Here is a 26,323-nt window from a genome sequence, read left to right as displayed (position 1 = left end):
CCAAAAGCTAAAAAATTCATTGAGGGCTTGGCCCAGAGAATAGCTTTGAGATGTATTTCGGTTAAGAGTTAAGACTTAAGACTTAAGAGTTAAGACTAAGGTTGGATGCGGCATTGAAGTGTGCTTAACTGCAACTGGATTGATAAGTGAGCGGCTAAACGCATAGCTTTAGAGGTGTGACAAAAACACAATAAAGGGTCCGTACCAATTAACTTTCAGCACATTTTTTTTCTTGTTCTGAAGCTCATGGAAGATTATACATGGATTGCAAAGAAAGTAGAGAAAATTGGACGCTAAGATAAACCCTTTTTGCTGCTATAGACTACCTGGGGCAATTATGTTGGCTTCAGTGAACAGAATTATCAAATGTTGGGTCTGCTGGTCTGGAAAATATCAGCGGACTCCTGGAAAGAGATATCACAGTGGCCTGGTTTTTATTCGGAATCCAGAGCAATACGGGCAGACGTTTCTAATACTGGTGATTCTGTTCCACCGTCCATATTACTTGCCAGTTCATCAGCTGAACCTATTGACTCGCCACAAGAACTTCTGAAATCATCCTCAACAAGAAGTCTTTCCTCATCCTCATTTTCATCAGAAGCCGCTATAGCAATACCCACAGGGGACTCAAGAGCTGACTCTTGTCTTTTTCCTCTATCTTCTAACATCATTGATTGCACCATTATCGGCATTAGTAGCCTCAGTTCCTTCTTCTGACTGTCCAATATTTTCTACAAGAGTACTTGGAGAGGACTCTAGAGCTGACTCTTCTCTGTTTCCAATATTTTCTCCAATCGTGATTGCACCATTATCGGCATTCGTAATTTCAGTTCTTTCTTCGGGTACGAACCTATCAGTAGAACTTAAAGCATCCTCATCATCCAACATGTTCTCCTCATAACGGAGACATAAAGGTTCTTGACCAGTCGTGTCCTCGGAACTTTGTATCTCTTTGACCACAGCTACTGCAGCATCAGCTGCGTTTGATGTGAGTCCATCATCCAACTCTGTAGAATCCTCCAAGAGATTCTTGACATTTTCAACAGAATCGGCTCCAAACACATCTTGGTGAGTGCTGGGATCCTCTTCAGAAGTGCTCATATCTTCTTCATTGTGAAGTAAATCTGATTTCTCATTCTCTAGTAGCTTTTGAATAGATTCAGTTGCGGCATTGGTGGCCCACCCATCACAAAGAACATCTCTACAAAAAGAAAACGGAGATTTTACAATTGAAAGTTTGAAACATGATTATGTTCTTTAACTCCAATAACTTGTGCATGTAACAAAGTCAAGGAAGTCGTTCCACATATTCCTGGTCATTTTCCTCAATTCCCATGAAATGATGGAAGGTCTAGGTTGTCAACAATAGGAAAGTGTTCGATGGCTTCAAAGTTGACCATTTAAAAGATATGTATGAATTCATTGAGAGATTGAAATACATAGAATTAATTAATTAAAAAAATATATACATTAGCAGTTTAGCAAATTGTGAGTTGCAATAGACTAGCTTTTTAGAATAAAACGACAACAATAAATATAATAATAATGAAAGAAGGCTAACCTGTGGGTTTCAACTCCTGCAGAAAGAAATACGGATTCCATGCGTGATATGAGGGCTGATGATGCATCGGACAGATTACTAGAGTAGTAACCTCCGAACCTCGTAATTTCGACCAGAAATTGCATATCTAAAACAAACTGCTCCACAAGGTGAAGCAGGTAGACAACACAAATAAGAAAAAACATGGCATGTGAAGAAAAAAATGCAGGCAACAAATAAGTAGAAAACAGAAAGTTTTCATGGGTTACAAACTTCATCACGTAGACATGTATTAAGTTTATTAACCTTTTGCTCCATCTTTGATATACTTAATTCTGTGCATAGGCCTCGAGGCTGTAATATGGTTTAACACAATGTGGCTACTACTAGATCATCTTACAATGCATTGGTTGTTCTATAATAGCCCCCATTTGATTTATTTTAAGTCAAGTTCTAATATATATTTGTTTTCCCATACCAAAAAATTGCAGGCCATGCTATACCAAAAAAGAACCATCGTACTTTAAAAAAAAAAAGGGAGTCGAAAGAAGGGGAGGGGAATGTATCTTAGACAGATATGATGCAGTGGTGTTTGAAACAGCTTTTCTGAAGCATGCCCAAAATTCTATTTGGCCTCTCAAACTATGGTCATAGCCAATTTGTGTTATTGACTGATCTGGGACTTCCTTTTGTAACTTATCTAGGCTGAAATAAGCAAGTTTTACATGCATGAAAACAGCCAGAGTGTATCAACAAGTCTGACACGACACACGCACCCCTGAATAAGCTGGCACAATTTAAGCAAGAAGCAAAATTGAAAAAAAAAAAAAATGAAATATTTCTGATGAGGCTAGAAAGTCAGTTGAGTCTTAGCATCACACACTGTATGCATTGCCATGTAACCAAGCGTACCAATTTATAGGTGCGTACAAAGTACTTGTATATGTCTAAATCTAAATGCAAGCATCCAGGCACCAGCAGTGAGATTCACCACCCCCGGAAAATGAAAGAAAAAAGGTCAAGATTATGTGAAATCAGGTAAACATTTACCTTACCAGTTAAAAGTAATGGAAATGTGAGCGATGCAGTAAAGCAAACATACAGCTTAACGCGGGCAGTAAAATAAAGCAGACACCCAGATTAGCAAAAGCAATACAGCAAAGCAAACATACAGCTGACAAGCTCGGAAAAACTATAGTTACTATTGAAAAATTCCCCAACATTTAATGAAAATCCATACCTGCTCAAAACCGTAAGAGTGTTCAAAAGTTGAATTCTCTTCAATAGTTGTCCAGAAATCTTGGTTATTTTCAAGCCAGACAAAAAAGGTTTCCATTAGTTTTCTCAGAAACTCCTTCATTGACCAATCAACCTCGTTAAAAATGTATTTACCAACTTCCTCTAATTGTCTCAATTGTAGAAACAGTTCCTGATCAAGGATCATAGGGATATTGTGTGAGTAAACTCTCCAAAGGAACGAAGATGACTTATAAAGATTGGGTCAGCCATAATTACATCTTCGCATTATAAACGATAATTTTCTACAACTATTTCCTTTAAGGGAGTAAGAGATGGTATATATAGTTTAAAAGGGAGCACTGATATTGCATAAGAAAGTAATTTCTATGAAAATTTTGGACAAAGTGAAATGTAATATGACTGCCTTACTCAACAGTCCACTCAACACCCCGCATGTAACCACTAATTGACGAGTAGTTCATAACAGTTACCAGAATACATATTTGAATTATTCTCCTCTATTATTGATTTGTTATGGTACCATCTTGCTATGAGGACTTTCCAAATAAATCGATGATAAAAAATTTCTGGTTTTGTTTATATCAGAGGCACTACTATTACCCTGAATTAGAAAGGACATACGTTTCAGAAACGGAGTTGGTTTTGTCAACAAGTATTATGCAGTGTCACATTTATCAGAATTTAACAGTAAAAGCAAGGCAAACCTGAAATGTAATAGAGGGCATCAAATCATAGGAAGCGTCAGAGTCACCATGGTCACCACAGTAAGTTTCTGCACCAAATACTGATTCTCCTTTTGGAAAAGTAACTTTATATATAGTTTGCTGATAGAAAACATTTTTGAGCTGATCGGCAGCATCTTGAATTGAGAAAATCCAATTGTCAAGTTCTTTATAAAGCAAAACCATTTCAATGTCTGTTAACAGCTGACCATCAGAAACTTTGAAGCCCTTGAATATGTTTCTGGCGATGTTAGAAACTATTTGTACTAGTGCTGATGAATTGGCCAAAACTGAAAGCTGCTGAGAATGTGTCTCTGCCAATACAATTCTAGAACCAATTCTATCCGAAACATCAGCTTTAGAAGAGATGGCCCTTTCAAGACTGTAAATGTACTCTTTAAAGAGTTGCAAAAGTCCATCAAGGATCAAATTTTCCATTTGAAGGATGACTAATGGAGAGATTTCTTTCATGGTAGCCTGATACATCTCAGAAACAAATTTCAGGTTGATTTGGTTACCCATACTCATTTACAAAAGTAAAATGTGATAAAGGGACCAACTATGAAAGGAATGAAAAACTTCAGCAAAAGAACATGATATGGGCTAAAAGCATCAACTCTTCAAGACTATTCTCAACTCCCCTGCCTCAAAACAACGATGTTTAAGTTGGTATTATATGAGAGCATTCAATGCATTATACAAACTTCTGCAGACACTTAATGAGTGTTACAGTATTCTGACAGCCATGAATGAAAAACCAAACCCAGCAAGAAGGTCACTTAATAATTAACTGGCCAACTTAGGCTACATTCGTCTCATAGTACATTGTGTTGCGTGTGTGTGTGTGTGTGTGTGTGTGTGTGTGTGTGTGAGTGTGAGAGAGAGAGAGAGTTGTGCTCATACGATTCAGCAGGAGAAACGAACCTACGCCTAGTGAATCCAAGATCATTAAATCTAACTAAAATTAGCAAACAGCTGACGATTTGAACAGGATCATATATATTCAGTTAAACTGAAATTTGCAATTGCTTGAATTTTGAACTCCTAATGGTTTTACTTAAACGCTAGATCAAGAAGCTGGTATTTATATCTTCACAAAACTAATCCACAAGACATTCATATGGAATTGCCAACAAAGTGAACTATGTCTCTTCCTTTCTGCAGATGAACTTATGAGCACATCCATATACTTGCAACGTGTCAACAAGTATATGTAATAACTAAGCTTTCAAGCAATCTGCCTCTTAAAATAATATCGTTTGGTCTCTCTAACAAACTTAGCAAATTTTTTTTTTTTTTTTTTTTTTAAATAAATAAATAAATACCTGTAACAGTGTAACAAGCTTCCTTCCACTGTTAGTGAGAAGACAGTATTCCATTTTGTCGCCAATGACCATAGGAGAGGCTTCTTCCTTCAGGATTCCCGGAATAAGATATTTACCCAGCACCCAGGTATCAGTTGCTGTGAATACACCAATGACTTTCTTATAATGGTCTATATGCATCATCAATACTTCTTCCACACAGGGATGGATTAGCTTGGCCAAAAATGGGCACAACACTATGCTCTGAGTCTCTAAAATAGAACAAAATGAAATAGCATATTGCACAGCTTCTACAGCAGTAGACAGTCCACCGTTTACTTCCGAGATAGATTTAACATATTTATGAAAGTAGCTTACAAACACTTCTGTTTCTTCACGGGCCCATTGAATCATTTCTGACGCATATGGAGATTTCTCTCCATACAAGATAACAAAACTCCTTGCTGCTTGAGAAATTGTAGAAAATACAAGCTTTGCCAGTTCCCGTATGTATGACCTATGTATAAAAGACTTCGAGAACTGCAGATCGTTGACACCCTTTTCAAGACGTGAATGATAAAACTTAAGCATTAGTTGAGTCGCGCGTTGACTAAATCCAAGTCTGCAGAGTCCAGAAAGTGCCCTTTGAAACTCTGCCGCAGCCACTCTCGGATGATCAGCTACTCCGGCTAATCGATCTGCAAGTATGGATTTCCTTTCTGCTATTGCAGAGTCATAAGCCTCCATAAGCTGTGCTGGAGGACTTTCATCCCTATATATCATCTTCAAAGTTATATCCTCCAAGTCAAGAATGGCCAGTGCTTCATTTAACCTATGTTCTGACAGAAGAATATCCAGTGTATCTGAAACTTCCTCGGTGTGACCCTCTAATTTGTGCCAAGGAGATTGATCACCGTCTAAAGATTCTCCAATAATTAAGTCCCTAGACAGCACTTCCGGGTACACACAATCCATAAGGTCTTTTACAAGCCCTCTTTGGGTTGAAACGTGTTGTTTTAATTGCATCAGTTCATTTCCTATACCTCCTACTTGTTCAAATATTCTGCAGATGGAAACAATACAAAAACTCAGTTTACATTACTGGAAGTAAACAACTAAAGATGAGAAAGGAACAGAAACACAGCAATGCCACGTTGAGGGCTAAGAATAACCATGCCACATCCCCTACACTATATCTTCTAGGATCAGCTCAACTACTCATATTGTAATTTAATATATTATAAATAAACTCGATTTCCACCAAATTTGCACAAACCACCCTAGTCCATCCTCTTAAATGTATCTATTACTCCCTCCTTGATCAACCTATTACTTTCGTCTCAACAACTAACACTAAATCAACCAATAAAAGATATACTAAAGCACCCCAAGTTTGAGCACATCTCCATTAAGTTGTATCATTAAACAATTGGACACGGCCACATGGTTTAGAGATCTGTAATGCTATTTGTTCTCATTAGTTTCAACCATAAAACATTGATCATGCATACAACAAAACTAGACTCTAGTTTCCTTTATGTAAATAGTGCATTGGAATTTGGAAATACTAGTTTTAAGCCACCAAAAGAAACATACATACCCTAGAAAGGCTGCATAGTTCAAATAAACACTGCTATGAAATTCATCATCTGATGCTTTCTTTAATTCAAGAAGCTCCGAACAAAGCCGCTTTATTCCCTAAACATCAAACCACAACTCAATTTCCAACCATTATAACAATACTTATTTGAATTCACCAAAAGAAAACCAACCTTTGCAGTCAAAGACTCAATCTTTGACTCATCATCATCATCAACAACAACAACACTTGAAACTGAAGATGAATCGTCTGAACTACTATTAAGATCAGTAGAATCACGAAAACGGAATCTAGTTGAAGAATCCATGAAATGGTGTTGTGTAAAAAGTTGAGTTTTAATTGTTTGGGGCGACTTGAAAATGGATTTGAACAAATGGGTCGGAGTTTTTGGAGCATTTGATCGTCGTTTTCTGCCATTGTTTTGATGCTGAAATTTTTTTTGCCTTGGTTTCTTCTTCAGACAAAAAAAGAAGCAATTGTGAGAGAATATATACAGTTTTGAGGAATAGGAAAAAAGGTTTTGAATTTTTTACTAGATAACTGCAAGGCAGTGGGGCGTGAGCGGAGGTGGAGAAGAGAGGGAGAGATGAGTTTGTGGTGGGGAGAGAGAGAGAGTTGGGTTTGGTTGAGAAGGAAGGAGGGGAGAGGAAGACTGAAGGAGGGAGATTGAGGCTGTGTAAATCACTCTTAGATTGTGAGTAGATTGTGATAACAGTTTGGAGGAGAGATTGGGAGAGGTTGTAGGCGAAGACAGGAGAAAATGAGAGAGAGGGGTACGGTCAGACACAAAGTAATGGTTATTTGGGGGTACAGACAGACACCTGGGAGAGTGACACGTATGAAGTGGTTTTTTGTGAGAGTGTTGAATAGTGACCTCAAGAGTTCGCTCACGCTCACGGATTAATAACGGTCTAATTTTGATTGTATGTTCTCACTGACCCAGCCCAATATTACGTGTGTCTCCCTCAAAGGTGAACTCCGCTGCTCGCATTTCTGTTTCAACGGGCTGGTTGGCTCTGAACCTTCTAACTGATGCACCAATGATCTCCTGCCCATCCAATCGACATCAAAATGTATTACAATACAACCATTAGGGATAATTCAACCATTAGGGATAATTCTTAGGGTGTAATGAAACTTCTCCGAATGCATCAAATTTTAGTTTCAATCCAAGAAGAGTTTTGGAGTTTTCTTGACGAGTATAATTTTTTTTGTTAAAGGGAAGTATTAAAATTGGGCGTCCATTTTGGTGTTTTTTTATCCTAACATCTCTCTCTTAAGAACGCGCCCCACCTACAACTTTTTTTTTTCACACGTCTTTTTTTCGTTTTTCCAATTTTGCCCTCGCCAAACACTATTATTACAACCCATGCACCTATGCCATCTGAAATTTCGGACAAATTTTCACACTATGCCCGACAATTCCATCCGAAATTTCGTCAATTTCATTAGAAATTCCGGACAAATTTTCAGATTTTTTTTTATCCCGACAAATTTAACATATTTAGTCTAAATTAGTAGGTTAGTAACATAGTTAGCAATTCGTAATACGGCAAAAATTTCATACGGAAAATATTCGAATAAAATCGAGCTTGATAAGAATTCGTTTTTTCAATTCGGATTAAAAAAAACGGAAACGACAAAAGTTTGGGTTCGTAAGTAATTCAAGTATAATACGAAGCTAAAAATAAAAAAATACGATAAAACTTGACAACATACTCAGCAAACTTATAGTGAAAATACGAATAATTTGCAAATTAATGATTTATTGCCGAATTAACGAATTATTCTGTATCATTGATAAATACGACATTTTTAAACGTTTTCCAAATTAAACGAATAATTCGCCGAATTGCTAACTATGCTTAGTGGGACCTCTTTACATCTAGAGCAACAAATTGGGTCGGGGATTCAAATTTGAATTTTGGAATCGGGGTTAGTTTTTTATTAACCCAATTGATTTCGGTTTCGGATAGATAACATTAAATAAGTGTGAAAAACAATAAGCATATCGTGTGTACCAAAATAGGTTTCACGCTCATCAAGTGTGCCCATAATGCTAGTGTGAATAACAAACATTCACCAATAACAATAAATATCATAAATTGGTAATTTACATTTTTTTTTAAGTGGGGACATTTATTTTTAAAACTGACGTGTTATCATGATATTCATAACTCAGGACTCACCCGAGTTTGGAAGTTTGAGAACTCACCCAAACTTGCATAACTTGCAGGTATTGTAGTTTCACAACACTAAAATCTAGATATCACACCATCCATCAGCTCAGACACCATCAGACCAAATCACCCACCTTTAAATATCCCCAACATTTTATCAAACTTTACTCACCCAAACCTGCTTTATAGCTTTCTATTATGTCTCTCCCCTCTTCTTCTCCTTCTATGCCAAATGTGTCTTCTACCTCTCTTGTGCAATTTGGTGTGACAACGGGGGTTCTTTCATATTTTTTTTCTCCACTGAAGCAGATAACTTCCCGTGTTCCCTCAAAAGTTATTGTTTTGTGGTTATGGGTTTTGGTAAAGTTATCTACGTTGTCCTCTCGTTACCAGCATGGGAAACTCCTATATTTCTCTTATGAATGAGAAATAAGAATTCTTATTTCTGTAAAGGTTCTAATTGGGCAAACCTTTACATAAATTTGGAAATTTGGAGAGAATGATGTTGTGACTGAGTTTGAAGGATCGAATTGCCTGCGTATCCAGTTCTCCGGTGAACTGGAATAAAGTCAGACATAGTTCATATTGGAATTGAGTGATTGAATTAGAGATGGAGAGAATGTGAGCATGGAGCTCGCCCTTTTGTTTGGTCACCACCTTGTCTTTATATATTCCGATCTTTGGTGCTCCATTAATTGCTTAATGAATGAGATCATTGATGATCTTTAGTGCTCATGTGTAATCGAAGGCAACTTGTCTCTTGGGTTGCCTGGTTGACCACGAACTAAGTGTAACATAATGATTTTATCAGCTATGGCTATGGCCGCTCGTTCTAGCGTGCTGGAGATGGTGACTCTAGTTCATTTAGTACGAGCCAATTGTCTTTGGTGATGGACACGTCTGTTGACTAGTAGCCTACAACATTACATCGACCTGGCTGGGGTCTTGGTATAATCGACCTGGTGAGTTGTGTTAGACATGTGTATAATATACATTGGTTGTGTATATTAGTCTGATCCCTCACACAGCCCCCTCTCATTAGGTTGTTCTTGTTTTGTATGACAATCTAATGAGAGATTAATTCCACACGTGGGAAGCACACTGGGTAATGACTGAAGATGCAAGTGATGTTGTTTTGACAAGTACTAAATTGATCCTAGAAGTGTAGGTCCTCAATTAGTAAGAAGATTGTAGCTCAAGAGAGCGTTCTGATTTCTGCATTGAGTTGATCATAGAAGTGTAGGTCCTCAACTTAGTGAGAAAGTTGTAACTCAAGGGAGCCTTGGAGCTCGAGTGAGCACTAGAGCTCAAGTGAGCGTTCTGTACGTTGTTGATCCTAGAAATGTAGGTTATCAATTAGCGAGAAGTGTGGGCTATGTAGCCTTTGAGCTCGAGTGAGCATTTTGCTCTTAGAGAGCGTTATGCACTGAATTGATCTTAGAAGTGTAGGTCCTCAATTAGCAAGAAGTGGTGGGCTATGTAGCTTTTGAGCTCGAGTGAGCGTTCTGCTCTTAGAGAGCGTTCTGCCTGAATTGATCCTAGAAGTGTAGGTCCTCAATTAGCGAGAAGTGGTGGGTTATGTAGCCTTTGAGCTTGAGTGAGCATTTTGATTTGGAGATGCAATTGATAGCTAGCCTTGAATTGGCATGACTATAGTTGAATCGAACTTTATCCTTATTAGCAGGCCGATCGAGTTGATTGGTGGATAGCTAGCCTTTTGGGGTCATTACTATGGTTGATAGTTAACTTTGAATTGGCGTGATTGTAGCTAGCCCCAGTTTTGGAGCTTGATTGACCTGTAAAAAATACGAGCTAGCACCAAAGAGTTAGTACGAACTAACAGTAGTAATTTTGGAGATGCATGGATCATAATAACAGAATTGAACATGTTTAGATGGCAATAATAAGCCCAAGTCCGGAGATGGTTGTGGCTAGCCCCCAGTTTGCATTGGAGCTTTATTGACCTGCACGTACTAGATCGAACTAATATCCAAAAGGAATTAGAGCAAAAGAAATGGTAATTTGGAGATAAAGTGAGCATTGAGCTCAAATCGTCTACGGATTTGAGCTAGACCCCTGAGTTCGGAGTTGGTTGTAGCTTACCCCAGCTTGGAGTGTAATCGAGCAAAAGAAATGGTAATTTGGAGATAAAGTGTGCATTGAGCTCAAATCGTTTGCAGATTTGAGCTAGACCCCTAAGTTCGGAGTTGGTTGTAGCTTACCCCAGCTTGGAGTGTAATCGACCTGCAGTAAGTCGAGCTGTGGAGATAGAAATTAGTAGTATATTCAAGTTCGACAGTTTTAGTCAAACACTTACATATTGGGGAGGGGTCAATATGTGGATGACGGACAAGGGGACACTAAAAATGCCAAATGTCAAATGCCAGATGGCAATATGAGTCACTGAAAAATGTAAGCAATTATATGGTCGAGTCAATTCATAATGAATCTATTGGCAGATGGCTGTAGGTTGTAGCAGATGGCTGTAACCAATCCCAGTTCGGTGATATTTGTTGCTAGCCCTGGATTGACATTGGGCGAGCTATGTGCACGACCTGCTAGGAGTTTCTCCTGAAGTCATGGCATTTGAGCTCGAGTTGACTCGATGACTTGTTGGAGCTGTATTGTCCTGTAATAAATCAATTTGCTAGAAAGCTAGAATGAGCCTCCGCTTTTCAATCCAAGCAAGCTGATTAAGAATTTGATCGACCTCATGTAATTAAGGTGCAACCTGGGTGACAATTTTCAACTGGAATTGGAGCTTTAGCCCACAACATTAGGTGCCAATATCACATATCACAGTCAAAACAATAAATTGAAACTAGTCTATGTATGTCTGAAACGAGTCGGACTTCTTGGTCCGGTATAGTCTGTTTACAAACTTGTTGACATCAAATTTTGCAATCAGGTTTAACTGCAAGAAATTGGCGGTAATAGCTATGCTTCAATAGTCATGAGAAATCAATTGAAAGGATTTGCTTTTAATTTACGGTGTGCTAGAGAAAGAGGATATCACAAATTCCATATGGTAACGGGCGCGTCTAAGATTAATTCTCAACAGGATGTATAAGTCTAGCATGCATGTCATAAAGAACTATGCAAAAAGTCTGAAGTATGTAACTGATACTAGTGTCAACCCTTGTCATGAATATTGATTGTATAATTATTAACTGATATAAGGTTGCAGTTGATGACATGCAAGTAATCGAGTCGTTGAAAATGAGACCGATATCTGATTCCTTATTTGTAAGGTGTTTGTGAAGTGTGAAACAATCAATCATGCAAAGATGCAAAGTGGTACGTTTGATTCTATACTATTAATTGATGAATTCGGAAGGATTATTTTATAACCAGAAGTTAGGTCGTTCAACTGATCAAGGCCTTGAGACCTGAAGAGGTCGTTAACCTTATTAGGTCCTTCAGTAAAGCAAGGAATACCAAAGCTTTCAGGTGACGTTATGTTCAGGTATTCTTGGCTTCTTGCGATCTGATTTTCTTCTAGAATGTGTTCCAACAAGAAATGAAAGCATCCAAGACGGCGCCAATGTAAAAGTTCTAATTGGGAGAACCTTATGTGTGTAGTAACGTTGAGAAATCATTATAATGACAATTTTTTTTGTATGATCGGGTATTTAGCTGGTCTGTTGAATGGCACGGTAAGAAAGCAATAGTATGCATGTGCTCTTTCTGTAACGTAGCCATTGTCTGTGCCATATGAAAAGTCTGATATGACTATGAAGTAAGCACGTCCCACTATATTGTAATAAGCTAATATTATCCATTTTAAGATAAATTTGCTAAGGAAATAAAATTCAAAATGAAATATGGTTCAAGCTAGAATTATTAAGCTTGATTGGCAACTTATCTGTACGAGAATTATTGAGTTTGATTGGTAACTCATATGTACGACATGACTTTTCGTTTTCAACTCTCTTCTCGAATGCAATGAAACACCACATACTTTGAGTTCGTCCATAACTTTTCTGATAACCATGCTTCGTGGGTTTGAGAATAACAAGTGAAAAATGTAGTTTTCTCAAGAACTTTGACTCGCAAACGGCGCCAATGTAAATGTTCTAATTGGGCAAACCTTATGTTTGTAGGAAATTTGGGGAGAATGATGTTGTGACTGAGTTTGAAGGATCGAACTGCCTACGTATCCACTTCTCTAGTGAACTGGAATCAAGTCAGACGTAGTTCATATTGGAATTGAATGATTGAATTAGAGATAGAGAGAATGTGTGCATGGAGCTCTCCCTTTTGTTTGGTCACCACCTTGTCTTTATATTTTCTGATCTTTAGTTCTCCATTAATTGCCTAATGAATGAGATCCACCTTTGGTGCTCCATTCATTGATGATATTTAGTGTTCATGTGTAACCAAAGGCAATTTGTCTTTGGGGTTGCCTGGTTGACCACGAACTAAGTATAACATAACGATTTTATCAGCTATCTCTGGTCTCTCATTCTAGCATGATGGAGATGGTGACTCTAGTTCATTTAGTACGAGCTAATTGTCTTTGGCGATGGACACATCTGTTGACGAGTGGCCTACAACATTACATCGACCTGGTTGAGGTCTTAGTATAATCGACCTGGTGAGTTGTGCTGGACATGTGTATAATATACATTGGTTGTGTATATTAGTCCCTCACAGATTCCCCCTACTAGATGGGGAATTCGGGTCTCCCCTCCCCCTACACACAAAAATACACACGGTCAATCCAATTTGATTTTTTTTTTAGGGCCAAATGAGGGCCGGGTCGAGCCCAATAGAATTATAATTTATTAGTTTACTTATTTATTTATTTTTTTGTGATTTTTTATTTATTTTTATCATACATTGATTATGTATATCTATTTTAACTAAGTATACAAAACTAATTCTTATGCTTTTAGAAAAAGAGAAATAGAGATGGTGGAAGAGATGATACTCTTAAAACATTTACATTTTTCATACTTAACTATGTTGTTAGGTTGGATTTGTTTTTATGTATTACTTATATACCTTTCCTTCAACCAATTACAAAAAACACATATTATGTTCTAATCTATTCCCTATTGAAAACTAATTTAGTTAAATTTTTTTTATACAACTTAGGTAATTAAAGTATAATACATTACTAAATCTACAATGCGCAGAGCTTCAAATGCATCCCAATGCGCACATATCTAGACCACACATCTGTCATCTTCTAGCATAAAGATGATAAAATTTACAAATGGTGAAACCGGCATAAAACTGATGAAATTTTGTTTAGGTTTCCCATTATTCTGTAACAAGAAACTCATGCCCAGACTCCTCTCCCCAGTCTCTCTTTTCGATAACTCTCTCCTCCGTCTCTCTTTACTTACTGACAAATAGGCTTGCTTGCATTTTCCTTTTCTTGGTACTATCCAATCTAACGAAGATAATATTGAACTTATAACCTAAACGGTTAAACACAAATACACACAAAGCTTACCTTTGAGGCCTTCAGCACGCTAGCTTTGGATTTTCTGTGGATGGAAGGATTATGACATCCTATGGCAAAAAATGTACTAACTGCTCTTCCTCATACTGCAAGGAGGTATATCTGTTACTTGAACCCTAGTTGAAATAATAGTTGAGACTTATATTATCAAGTGTTGCAAGTTATTATTTTTCTCTTGTATGATGTTAATTACTATCAGAAAATTATTACTTGCCCTTTGTAAGAGGTTTAACAATATGTTTATCATGTTACATTCAATGTTTAAACAATTGTTGATGTTGAACCCCAAATTGTCTACTATCTCTGAACGAGAATGTTTTAAGGCAGGGTAGTCCTGTTCAAAAGTTCAAGGAAGCGATGCCTCTTTTTACATTTTAGCGTGTTATTTTCCCACATTCAGTTTTTTAGAGCGCCATACAGAGAACTGCCTGTTTGTCAAGTTATTTCCTACTGATTTGGTGGGAACATAACAGAGTTCCTTCAAGACTTTGAATTCCATTACTTACTTTGAAATAAAGCTCGGATAAACTAAAGCTCTTGGAATACATGAGCAATCTAATTACCTGAGCAGTGAGCGCATACAAGCATACCTTGATGAAGTCTGTTTTCACCTGCTGCAATATTATAGCCTATATCTATCTTGAACCTTTTTAAAGTGAATCTCCTACCTTTTCCCTTATCAAATCACCTTTAAATTGATTTTCTTGTACCCTTTGTATGTATATCAGATCAATACGACTTTTGATATCTGGGTTCTCGCCCTTGTTTCAGCTTCTAGTATATCCTGCTTGCTCTTTGTACTAAATTAGATCATTGTAAGTTGGTTGGATATAAGAGACATAGAAGACAGAATATAAGCAGTCAAGGTGCTTTGATTTCTCTGAACTTGTTACTCATCATATGGTGAATGTTTGTCTTTGTCAATGGATCCATAAGCTCAAAAGGGTAAGAGCGCTCATTATTTGAGAGGCTGATTGATAAGCACCCAAAACTGTAATATTAAACCCCGAGAGACATAGCATTTTGGTCGATTATGTGTTTAATAATCATGTAATAATTATATTTTCGTACTTTTGCAGGATTCCGCAATTAAAATAATAGTGATAAAACATGCATCGGCAATGCGGGAATACGGGGAATAATTGAAGTTTCACTCAACCCCCGCGGAAGCCCAACAAAGCCCCGACTAGAGCGAAGTTTCCAAAAGAACGAATCGGTCGCGGAGCGGGTTCACATATAAAGAAGACAAACTTCGAAGCTCAAATCGGATAAATCTAGATGCCGACGTTGGCTAGTGAAGCTGCCAAATATCGAGAATCTGGGAATATTTGGAATTCCCACTCAATCCTGTAAAAGCCCAACAAAGCGACTAGAGCGAAGTTTCCAAAAGAACAAAACCGATTGTAGAACGGGCCCACATATAAAGAAGCGAGGAAACTTCCAAGCTCAAATCGGATAAATCTAGGTGCCGACGTTGGCTAGTTTGCCATAGCGACGGGCGACGAACTTCGCAAGAAGGACAAAAGTCGTAAAAAACGCCAAAATTGGCGCCGCCACTGGACACACTAAGTGGACCCACTCTGCGGGCCCAGAAGGCATGACGAGTCAGCATAGGCAGGTGGCAAAGGATGGTTTCAATTTAGTGCCACCTTGCAATGAGGAAGACACGTACCAATTCAATGTTTGAATTGAATTGGGCTAAAGTACAAAACCAAAACATAAAAGGACAAAACAAATGATAATAAAACAAAACTTTATAAAAACCGAAGTTTTGATCCTAACAAACTGAATTGGGCTAAAAAACAAACCTGATTAGAAATTAAGATTTCACGTGAAGGGTCCCTAGCCTATATATATGTGAGGGGGGTCTTCATATATCTTCCTTCACATATTAATGCTTTAGCTACGCCTAGTTAGATTTTCTTCTTCAGTACTTACATTTTGCAATTTCCAATTCAGCAGCTTAATACTGTAAGTCATTTTACCCTTAATAACAGTCATTTCTTTTCTAGTTTAATTTTTGTCCTGCATTTATTTACTTAATGTATACAGCAAGTTTTATTATTCCTTCTATGATAATGAGCTAATCCCCCCCCCCTCAGGGGGAGGTTATGCTGCTCGTGTGAAAATCCGGATTGACTCGTTAATATTCTAGAATCACTACTTAGGAATTAGGTATAGAATTAACATCCGGTCCCAAAATGACTGAGACTGTACAAAGTTGGACTGCTGATGCTCCAGAACAGCGCGTAGCGACCTAAAATGTCTGTAGCGCGATTTCTCTAGTGTCGCATGACTTCCCAGATCCGGTGATGTGAAATCGAGCCAGGAGCTGAAATAATATACCAGAGATGAGGTATTATTGAAACTCCTTATGCTAGTGAAATGCGACCTAGAGATGTGGGCATGCACTAGGGATCAATAGTCGACGTCGTCTCCGAAACGAGACGAATTAGAGATGTAGTGATTCGGTAATAAAAACTGTTGAAAATGATTCTTGCATGAGCATGATTAACTCTCTCCCTGTTTCTCCATCTTTGTTTACCTACATATAATCGCCGTAATAATTTACATTATTTGCATTACCGTTATTTTAATTAAACCAACTAAAAAGAAATCTAAAAATCCTACTCACCAAAAGTTGTAATTCCAGTTGTGAACCTATCCGAGCCCTAAGGTTTGGACGATCCCTTACTCGAGTTATCCTACCAAACCCACGTGAGTAAGGTAACTTGACTAAAACGTACGACTATACGGACGTTGGACTTTGGACTTCGGACTTGGACTGTGGACCTCGGACTTTGGACTGTGGACCTCGGATTTAAGAAAATAAGTAACTGAAAACCAATAAACGCGTGTAAATTGTGTTTTATCAAATGGCGCCGCTGCACGCCGAAGGACTCTGGACTTAACGTAATAACTGGAATACATTCATAAAAACCCCCTCCCCTACCTCCTCATCTTTTTAATTTTCATTTATGTTACAATACTAACGAGTTACGGAACAGTTTACCTTAACTTTTTCCACTAACAAATATCTGTGAACCAAGTTTGTTTATTTTCATTAGCACAGTCTAAGTACTCGTAGGAATTTGAAGTATCTTGAGCGGACAAAAGAGTCTCGGGACGAGACTGAATTAGTAGCACGCGAGACTAACCTGGAGTATCAACACTCCGGTTTTCAGGTACATGCCACTTTTCTTTTCAGTACTCTTTTGGGCTCTTTGGTCCTGTTTTACTAGTAAGCATAAGTTCGGGAGTAGTCGATCGCTATACGAGGAATCGCGGGACGCTAGGTTTCAAACTCTTAAACTCCTCAAACTTTGTCGAGGATATTATTTGCTATAACCTGTTTTACCTCGTATATTTGTATGTTGGCATGAGAACTCTGTGCATGTAAAGGTGGTTGTCATCACATATTCACGTAACACAATTAATATGATTCGAATATATTTTGATCGATATATGTGTAGCGCCAAACCACCTGCTTAGAATATTTTTGTATGTGTATGTTACATCAATTCACGTACGCGGTATTCAATTGCATGAGTTCGTTCTCGATATTCCCCTAGCTCACGTATAACTTACACATAGTTGCACGTATAGGTAATATAGATTTGCATGGGTAGACTTTCTGCGTAAACTAGTATATGTTAGTTAGTTTCTATTTTGGCATCTATCGTCTTTAATTGCATATTTCGTAATCACGTCTCCATAATACACTAATTACGTAAATTAAAATAATATAAAAAAATAAAAAATAAATAAAAAAATAAAAAATAAAAAAAATCATAGTAATTAAAAATTTCATCTAAATCATCTTAATAACACCCCGCATAATACACTATCATAAATCATCATCCTATTCCATCAGTGCCTAGGAAACTTGGAAAAAAATTGAGGTTGCCTAATTAAGGAACGTGCTAGCACGAACAACCTCCCTCAATTCTCTCGGTGACTGGCTCTTTGGAATATTCACACGCTATCCTAGCTTCCCCGCCGAAGTTAGCAACATTTCGTGGAAAGCGTGCTTCAACTCCCTCCTTCCTAACTTCTAAAACCTCCGGTCATTATTCGTTTCCTTATGAGCACTAAATTAAAATTTATATTTGTATGAGACTACGGTCCGGTAAACATAAGGAATTAGAACTTACATATCATCGTCGAAAATACAAGAAACAACTGTTTATGTTATCTCCTAGGCATAGTTCCTCCTCCAGTAAATCAACCTCGTCAAACATCTCCGTTTCCATTATCTCCTTTAATTATGGTGAAGAAAATCTCACGGTCGAGAAACCCCCTTTCGGATTTCTATATCGCCTTACGGGGAAGGACACGCTTCTCGCATTAAACTCGATCGCGATTGTAGGTGATTTTCGTATTTCGCCAAACATTTTCGGTTTGTTACTGTTTACCATGGTTTAGACCATGAAAAACCCAGACAATCATCTTCGTCGGATGCAACAAGTAGTCACCACTTTCCGCCATCCGACCGTTACCAACGAACAAGTCTTGCTTAGGTTGTTTCCCTTCACCTTAGCCGATAAAGCTTCGGTTTGGCTCGCCCGGACAAGCGCCCGCAATCCATTGACACATGGGCCAAACTTGTTCAAGCATTCATGATAAAGTTCTATACTCGAAGAAGAAAATTGTAGAAATGCTTCAAAAGATTCAATTCTTTTCGCCAAAGACACCCCGTGAATCCTTTTGAGTGTGGGAGCAGATTTACTGATCTACTTCTCGAATGTCCCCATCATCAACTCGACACCGTTGTATTAGTCCGTTCATTCTTTAATGGTCTCTCTGACCATCAAAAGGAAACATTAGATACCATGAACGGCGGTTGTTTCATGGACAAGGGCGCTACTGAAGCATACACTTTTCTTGAGAAACATGCCTCACGAAGCACCCATTGGGGAAACACTGATTCTTCTAGATCTTCTAAAGACACTCCTACCAAAGTTACGTCTATGTTCGAGGTCAAACCCGATCCGGAATTAAAAACTCTAATCGAGTCCCTAAACAAAAAGGTCGATGCTCTTTCGGTATAAGTAAATGAACAAAAACCCAAACAGGTCATGGCTGCCAACGCTTCCCCATGCCCTCTTTGCTTAAGTCTTGAGCACGCCGATTCTTATTGTCCTTTGGTATACGAGTGTCTTCCCCAACCTTCTGAGAGGCTTGTGCTTTCAACATCCCTAATGCACCTTGGCGACAACATCCGAATTTAGCTTGGGCACCCCCTGTCCAACAACAAGCTCCTTCAGGTGGCAACAACGTTCTCATGCGACCACCACCCAGCGAACTACAATTCCTATCGTCAAGGAAATCCTCCACAATTTCAGCAAGGGCAAAGTAATTTTCCCAACAACGCAAATATGGGGTACCAAAACAACCGCAACCTTGTTCCCGCTAACCAAGGATATGGCTACCGAAATCAACCCGTGAATAATAACCGTGAACTAGTTCATGTTGCTCCTTTGGTACAATCCACAGCCGATAAAACGGCTGAAACTTTCCTGACATACATGAATCAACAGAATCAAATCCTAGCTTCTATCCGGCGGTCTCTTCTTCAACCGTTAGCTCGGGGATAAAAGTCAAAAGGGCGTGTTCCCTAGCCAAGCAGTTCCAAACCCTAAGCCTACAAACACTGCCTTTGAACTCAACAATGCACCAGGACTTAGTAATCCAAGCCAGGGTGAGGTAAATGCCATCACCACTCTTCGTTTTGGCCGAACCATCGACAATAATATATCATTATGCCGACAAAGGAATCGACGGAAGTCACGACCGACGCCCTTCCAACTCCTACTCGCAACCTATAATGGGACGAAGTTGTACCTTCAAAATCTACACCCTACGCCCCTAGGAAAAGATACCACCCGATCCTTATACGCGATTCCGTCCAAAAGCTCCGTTCCCTGCTTGGTAAAGAACAAACATGATGAACATTTTGATGAGATCCGTGAAACCTTCAAAAATTTGACCATAAACTTACCTTTCCTAGAGATGCGCTAAAGCATTTGCCCAAGCATGCCAAGTTTTTGAAGGACATGTACACCACCAAACGACGCATTTAATGTACCTCAACAAGCATTCCTCATCGAAAGCATTTCCCTCGATTACCACTACCAATGGTGTGGTAAAAGTACAAGGACCTGTTCGACCAACTGTATTCATACCATGCATCATTAATAAGTATACCGCCATCGCACATTTATACCTAGGTGCCGGTGTTAACCTACTTCCTACTACTTATTTAAGCGGTTAGGTCTTCAAGAATTGAAACCTACTAATATGACTCTGCAACGCTTCGGATCGCTCCATCAAGTACCCAAAAGGCATAGTAGAGAACGTTATAGTAAAGGTCCAAGATTTTTACTACCCGGTTGATTTTGTTATTCTAGATAATCGAAGTAGCCTGTGACTCCATCCCTATCATCTTGGGGACGCCCTTTCCTTGAATCGCCAACGCCTCTCATAAATTGTCCGGACGGTTCAATGACATTGTCTTTTCGAGAACCTTTCGTCGAACTCAACGTGTTCAAATTAATGAAACAGTTTCCCGATCCTATAATGGAGGGCGAGATTAGCTTGGTTGATAGTCTGGAACATGATTATTTCACAAACTCTTTTCCCCCAGACGAGATACACCAATTTCTTTCTTTTGATAATCCAGAGTTTGACGATGACTCGTACATAAGGGATGTCCATGCATTATTAGAGTCAGTACCACTATTTGACCCTAATGCTTCGGTGCAAACTAATTCAGAGGAACCGGATTCGCTCTTTTCCATTGAAGAGATGATCCCTCATGAATCCTTGATCCCCAATTCTCCAACTCCGGATTTAAAACCTCTACCCCCTGATTTGAAGTACGTGCATCTCGATCCCGATGGTAGTCACCCTATAATAATTTCTGCTCACTTGACTACAGACGAAGAGACACGTTTGCTTCATGTTATTCGTGAACACCGCTCCGATATCGGATGGTCCTTAGATGATATCAAGGGAATAGACCCTAGCATATGCACGCATCGTATACATCTTGATGACGGCACAAAGACATCACGAGAACTACAACGCCGCCTTAATCCCGCCATGAAAGAAGTAGTGAGAGAGAAAGTTTTACGTTTACTTGATGCGGGTATCATATACCCTATCTCAGATAGTGACTGGGTTAGTCCTGTCCACGTTGTTCCTAAAAAGTCCTGCATTCAAGTTGTGCAAAATGAAAATGGTGAGTGCATCTCCACTCGCATTCCTTTGAAATGGAGAATTTGCATTGACTATCGCAAACTTAATGCGTAACCCGTAAAGATCACTTCCTCTCCCATTCATTGACCGGATGCTAGAGCGTTTAGCGGTCATGCTTACTACTGTTTTCTTGATGGCTATTTGGATACTTCCAAATTATCATCGATCCCACCGATCAAGAAAAGACAACTTTCACGTGTCCCTTTGGAACCTTTGCATCGCATCGAATGCCTTTTGGTCTTTGTAGTGTCGAGGCACTTTCCAACGCTGCATGCTTCACATTTTTAGTGATATGGTGGAACGTTATATGGAAGTCTTCATGGACGACTTTTCCATTTACGGAAATTCCTTTAACGAATCGTTTATCCAACCTTTCTAAAAATTATTAGCGGCGTTGCGAAGAGAAAAATCTGGTACTCAATTGGGAGAAGTGTCATTTCATGGTTACCAAGGGACTTGTTCTAGGTCATATTGTTTCAAAAGGCGGGATAAAGGTTGATAAAACTAAAATTGTTAAAATTTCTTCGCTACCTTCCTAATGCGGTTTCGTGATATTCGTGCCTTTTAGGCCACGGCTCGGGTTTCTGGGGAGATTCATTTAGGATTTTTCTAAAGTTGCTCGACCTTAACCAATCTCCGCTTAAGGATGCAGTATTCGACTTCAATTTCAATTGCAAACAAGCTTTTGATACTCTAAAACCGCTCGACTACCGCTCCTATCATTCAACCCCGATTGGTCTCAACCATTCGAATCGATGTGTGGCGCTAGCGACTTTGCTATTGGTGCCGTGCTAGGCCAACGACGTGACGACAAACCCATTGTCATTTTACTACTTAGTAAAACTCTTAACGACGCTCAACGTAATTATACCACAACCGGAGAAAGAGTTCCTAGCTGTTGTCTATGCTTTGGATAAGTTTCGCCCCTACCTAGTTGGAACATCGACCATTGTATATACTGACCATGCAGCAATTCGGTACTTACTCGCGAAAAAGGACGCAAAACAACGATTGTTCCGCTGAATCCTTCTCTTACAAGAATTCACCCTGGAAATCAAAGACAAGAAAGGAACCGAAATGTTGTAGCTGACCATTTATCAAGGCTGGTTAGTGACATCGATAGTGATTCTGAAGCTATCAGTGATTCCTTCCCGGACGAATACTTGTACTCTATTTTCCCATCTCCATGGTACGCGAATATCGTTAACTACCTAGTTACTGAGGAACTCCCCTCCTTTTGGTCACATCCTGATCATAAAAAGTTCTTATCCACTGTAAAATATTATTTCTGGGATGAACCCTACCTCTTTAAGTATTGTTTAGACCAACTCATTCGTCGCTGCATTCCCGACTGGGAACACACCGACGTATTATCCTTTTGACATGAACAATCTTGCGGAGGTCATTTCAGTGGAAAGAAAATTGCGACCAAGGTGTTACAATGTGGTTTTTACTGGCCCACCCTTTGCGATGCACACGAACATTGCATAGCTTGCATTCGTCGCGACACCTAGGTCGAATTACCAAATGAAATATGATGCCCCTAAATCCTATCTTGATTGTGGAAAATTTTGATGTTTGGGGCATTGATTTTATGGGACCCTTCCCTATTTCTCAAGGTTTTCTATACATTTTAGTCGCCGTAGACTATGTGTCCAAATGGATTGAGGCACTCGCATGTCGCTCAAATGACCATAAGACTGTCGTGAGATTTGTAAAAGAAAATATTTTCTCTCGTTTTGGTGTTCCCAAAGCTATCATCACTGATGGGGGTACACATTTTTATAACAAAATTTTTGAGTTTTTAATGAAGAAATATGGAGTTACTCACAAGGTTGCTACTCCATACCACCCACAAACGAGTGGCCAAGTGGAAGTCTCCAATGAGAGATAAAGTCTATTCGAGAGAAAATTGTCAACCCCTCAAGGAAGGATCGGGTCTCTCCGGCTTTATCATGCCTTGTGGGCATACCGAACAGCATTTAAGACACCTATAGGGATGTCTCCTTACCGCATTGTTTTTGGAAAACCTTGTCATCTGCCAGTTAAACTTGAGCATCGTGCCTTTTGGGCCATCAAAAGCCTCAATTACAATATCATCGAGGCAGGCGAGAAGTTTAAAACCTGTAATTAAATGAGTGGAGGAGATTCGAGTGATGCTTTATGATCTCGAAATCCTACAAAGCTAATATGAAAAGAGTGCACGACAAGCACATTTTGCGTAAGGATTTCAAAATTGGCCAAAAAGTTTTACTGTACAACTCAAGATTACACATCTTTCCTGGTAAATTGAAAACACGATGGTCTGGTCCTTTCATTGTGTCAACTGTGAAACATTATGGGGCAATCTCTTTGCTTAATCCAAAAAGATAACAGTGAATTTCAAGTCAATGGGCAACGCCTAAAACATTACCCGCAATTACGCTCACGGATGTTGAGCGGACTCTTCTTCGTAATCCAAGATATACCGACTAGATGATGTTTCGTTTGGTACTTTCGATCTTGTTTCTATAGAGGGTACGCCATTTTGGTAGCCAGGCCATCTTCTATCTTATGATCTCCAAAGTTCTTTAAAGTGTGTGGTTGCAAGTTACTGGAACCTTAGTCCACGAAAACTCTTTTTTTCAGAAGTATATAAATGTCTTATGCAACACGAGCAAACGTACCTTTCGGTAAACGATGGGTACCTAAAATTTCACCTCCTTCCTTCTCTTCCCTTTTCTACTCTCTACCTCGTGAACTTTAGCTAATCATTTGGTGTAAGTCTCACTCATCACGAATAGGGAATGGTCATAGTTCTTTTGCTCGTAAGCGGCGACGCTTGAAGGATGGGCTGGTGTATGCATTGCCAAACACCCTTCTGTCTAGGCCCGGACTTCCTATCCGATACTAGCCAGTTTAAGGTATACTTTTGTCTAACACCAGCTGCTCAGAATAATCTTCGTCGCCGCGCCGTTTCTCCCACAGGTTGGGATTCGTCTTGAGAATCTGACGTTAAAAGACTCGATTCGTCTTGAGGATCTGACGCTAAAAGACTCACATTGTACATATGTTTATTTTGTTACCTTTTCCCTTTGCATTAAGTTTTGCACATGAGATTCGTGTCAAACCTCAGATGTTGCATACTTGGAACACAAACGAGCAATGGATTCCACTAGACCAACCCTTGAATTGGTTACTTTGAGTCCCTTGGGGCGGTTTGAGGATAGCCGTATGTAAAAAGGGCAATTTTATTAGATCAGAAGCGGCGCCAGATCCGGGATGGTACCGTCCTGCCCTTAACCCCATAATACATAGAGGTGAAACCACAGTCTGGCTGGATTGGGTTCGCTCCAGAGCCGACATGACAGTTGCCTATGATTTAAGATGGTGACTCCCCTAGACATCTAGTGTTTTTCACGTATATCTCCCTTGTATGTAAATAAAACCTTTACACTCTCCTTTTCTAGTTAAAAAAAAAAAAATTATGACTTTCAAGAATGACTCATACAATTGGATAGAATTTTTCATGCCGATCGTTTCGATATCTCATTCGTCCAATTCGGAGTCCAAACGAGTCGTGGGTACACATTTAGATTTTTAGGTTTAAATCAGGCTTTAGGCTTGATTTGGGCTTCGAGAAATTTTTTGGCCTAACCAAAATATCGATTTCTCGGTCCATTTAAACCCAAAAAACCCGATAACACGCGTCACAAATACACGATTTGTCTTCCTAAAAAACCGGATCTTGCCCCCTCTCGAATTAGTCTCGCACGAGACAGGCCCACACTAAAACCAGGTCTCGCGCGAGACCCTCACAGCTCCGATCAAGATTTCCTTCCGTCAGATCATCCCAATTCTCCCTCTCATCAGTAATCAATAGCCATCCTCTCTCTACGACTAGCAATGGCCGGAAACAGGCAGATTTGTGTTGAAATTTTTTTTGGGAATTTGTTTGAAAACGGGATGTTTGCTCCATTCTTTGATCACGAAATTCACTCTAGAGGATGGGAGAGTTTGTTATATGCCAATGGAGGGCTTTATTCCAAGGATTTGGTGATGAAATTCTACGACAATGGAAGCTTTAATGGCGACCATTTTTGGGTCACCGAGGGTGTCGCGCCGCAAGTCACACCGTGTGTTGCTCTCGGGATCACGGGCATTCCACCGGTCGATTAACGTCATCGATTCGGCAGAGAGCAGTCCGTGTACCCACGGACTTATGACCTAATGTTCGACACGCTAATCGAGGGAGAGTACAACATCGACGGGAAATGCGCGTATCGGTATTTCGATCGCGACGGAACCAGCTAGCGGTGACTCAATGGTTGGATCAACGTCATTGGCACCTCGAAGCCTTCCGACATCAACAAGACCTTCCTCCACCTTCTCTGGATCCTCCAGGAGCGAAAGGGTAACTTCTGCATCGTTACCTTTCTTTTTGATATTATCACACATGCCACTCTTATGTCAGCCCCCCTTGTCGTTCTAGTAACGCAAGTCATGATTAATCTGGGTTTTCTGTCTGCCACCCCACTACTCCCTATACCACAATATGAGAATATGCTTGTCTTCAAGAAATGCATACAGGACCTAGGGCTGCCGAGCACGCTAGCGTAGGATCCTCTCACCCACCATACTTTGATGAGACTGCCATGAGTAAGATCACCCAACCCACAACACCTAGGGCTGCCGAGCACGCTAGCGTAGGATCCTCTCACCCACCATACTTTGATGAGACTGCCATGAGTAAGATCACCCAACCCATAGAGGCCCTACGTGCGCGTGAGCGGTGGTCTGAGAGACATGTACACTTTCGCCCGGTATTGATGAGGCGTACCTTTGGGCGAAGTTAAGGGCAGATATGACCACTCGCCACGAAGTCGATGATGCACGCAAAGATGGGCTTAATTCCAGCAGGAAATGAGAGCCTCCATGACTGCATTTCAGGACAATATGCTTACTCGCGAAACCGGTTTATTGAATGTTCATGGCGAGCGATCAT

At 39.5% G+C, this 26,323-nt stretch overlaps 1 protein-coding gene across 1 annotated transcript; it reads right to left on the bottom strand.

Annotated features, from left to right (window-relative positions):
• Positions 1 to 119: 119 nt before the first annotated feature.
• Positions 120 to 7,393, bottom strand: LOC147506075 (exocyst complex component EXO84B-like). The gene is made up of 8 exons (XM_086558382.1): positions 7,324 to 7,393; positions 6,599 to 6,958; positions 6,427 to 6,524; positions 4,848 to 5,889; positions 3,505 to 3,999; positions 2,781 to 2,969; positions 1,562 to 1,698; positions 120 to 1,201 (listed from the first exon to the last, which is right to left on the bottom strand). The coding sequence occupies exons 2-8, from the start codon at positions 6,731 to 6,733 to the stop codon at positions 655 to 657; spliced, it is 2,643 nt and encodes an 880-aa protein (XP_086414508.1). The 5' UTR covers positions 6,734 to 6,958; positions 7,324 to 7,393; the 3' UTR covers positions 120 to 654.
• Positions 7,394 to 26,323: the final 18,930 nt, after the last annotated feature.

This window comes from Coptis chinensis, chromosome 4 (assembly GCF_015680905.1).
Source record: "Coptis chinensis isolate HL-2020 chromosome 4, ASM1568090v1, whole genome shotgun sequence".
In the NCBI taxonomy this organism is placed as follows: Eukaryota; Viridiplantae; Streptophyta; class Magnoliopsida; order Ranunculales; family Ranunculaceae; genus Coptis; species Coptis chinensis.
The sequence above is the reverse complement of the archived record's forward strand: the minus strand, read 5'-3'. Positions and strand labels throughout refer to the sequence as shown.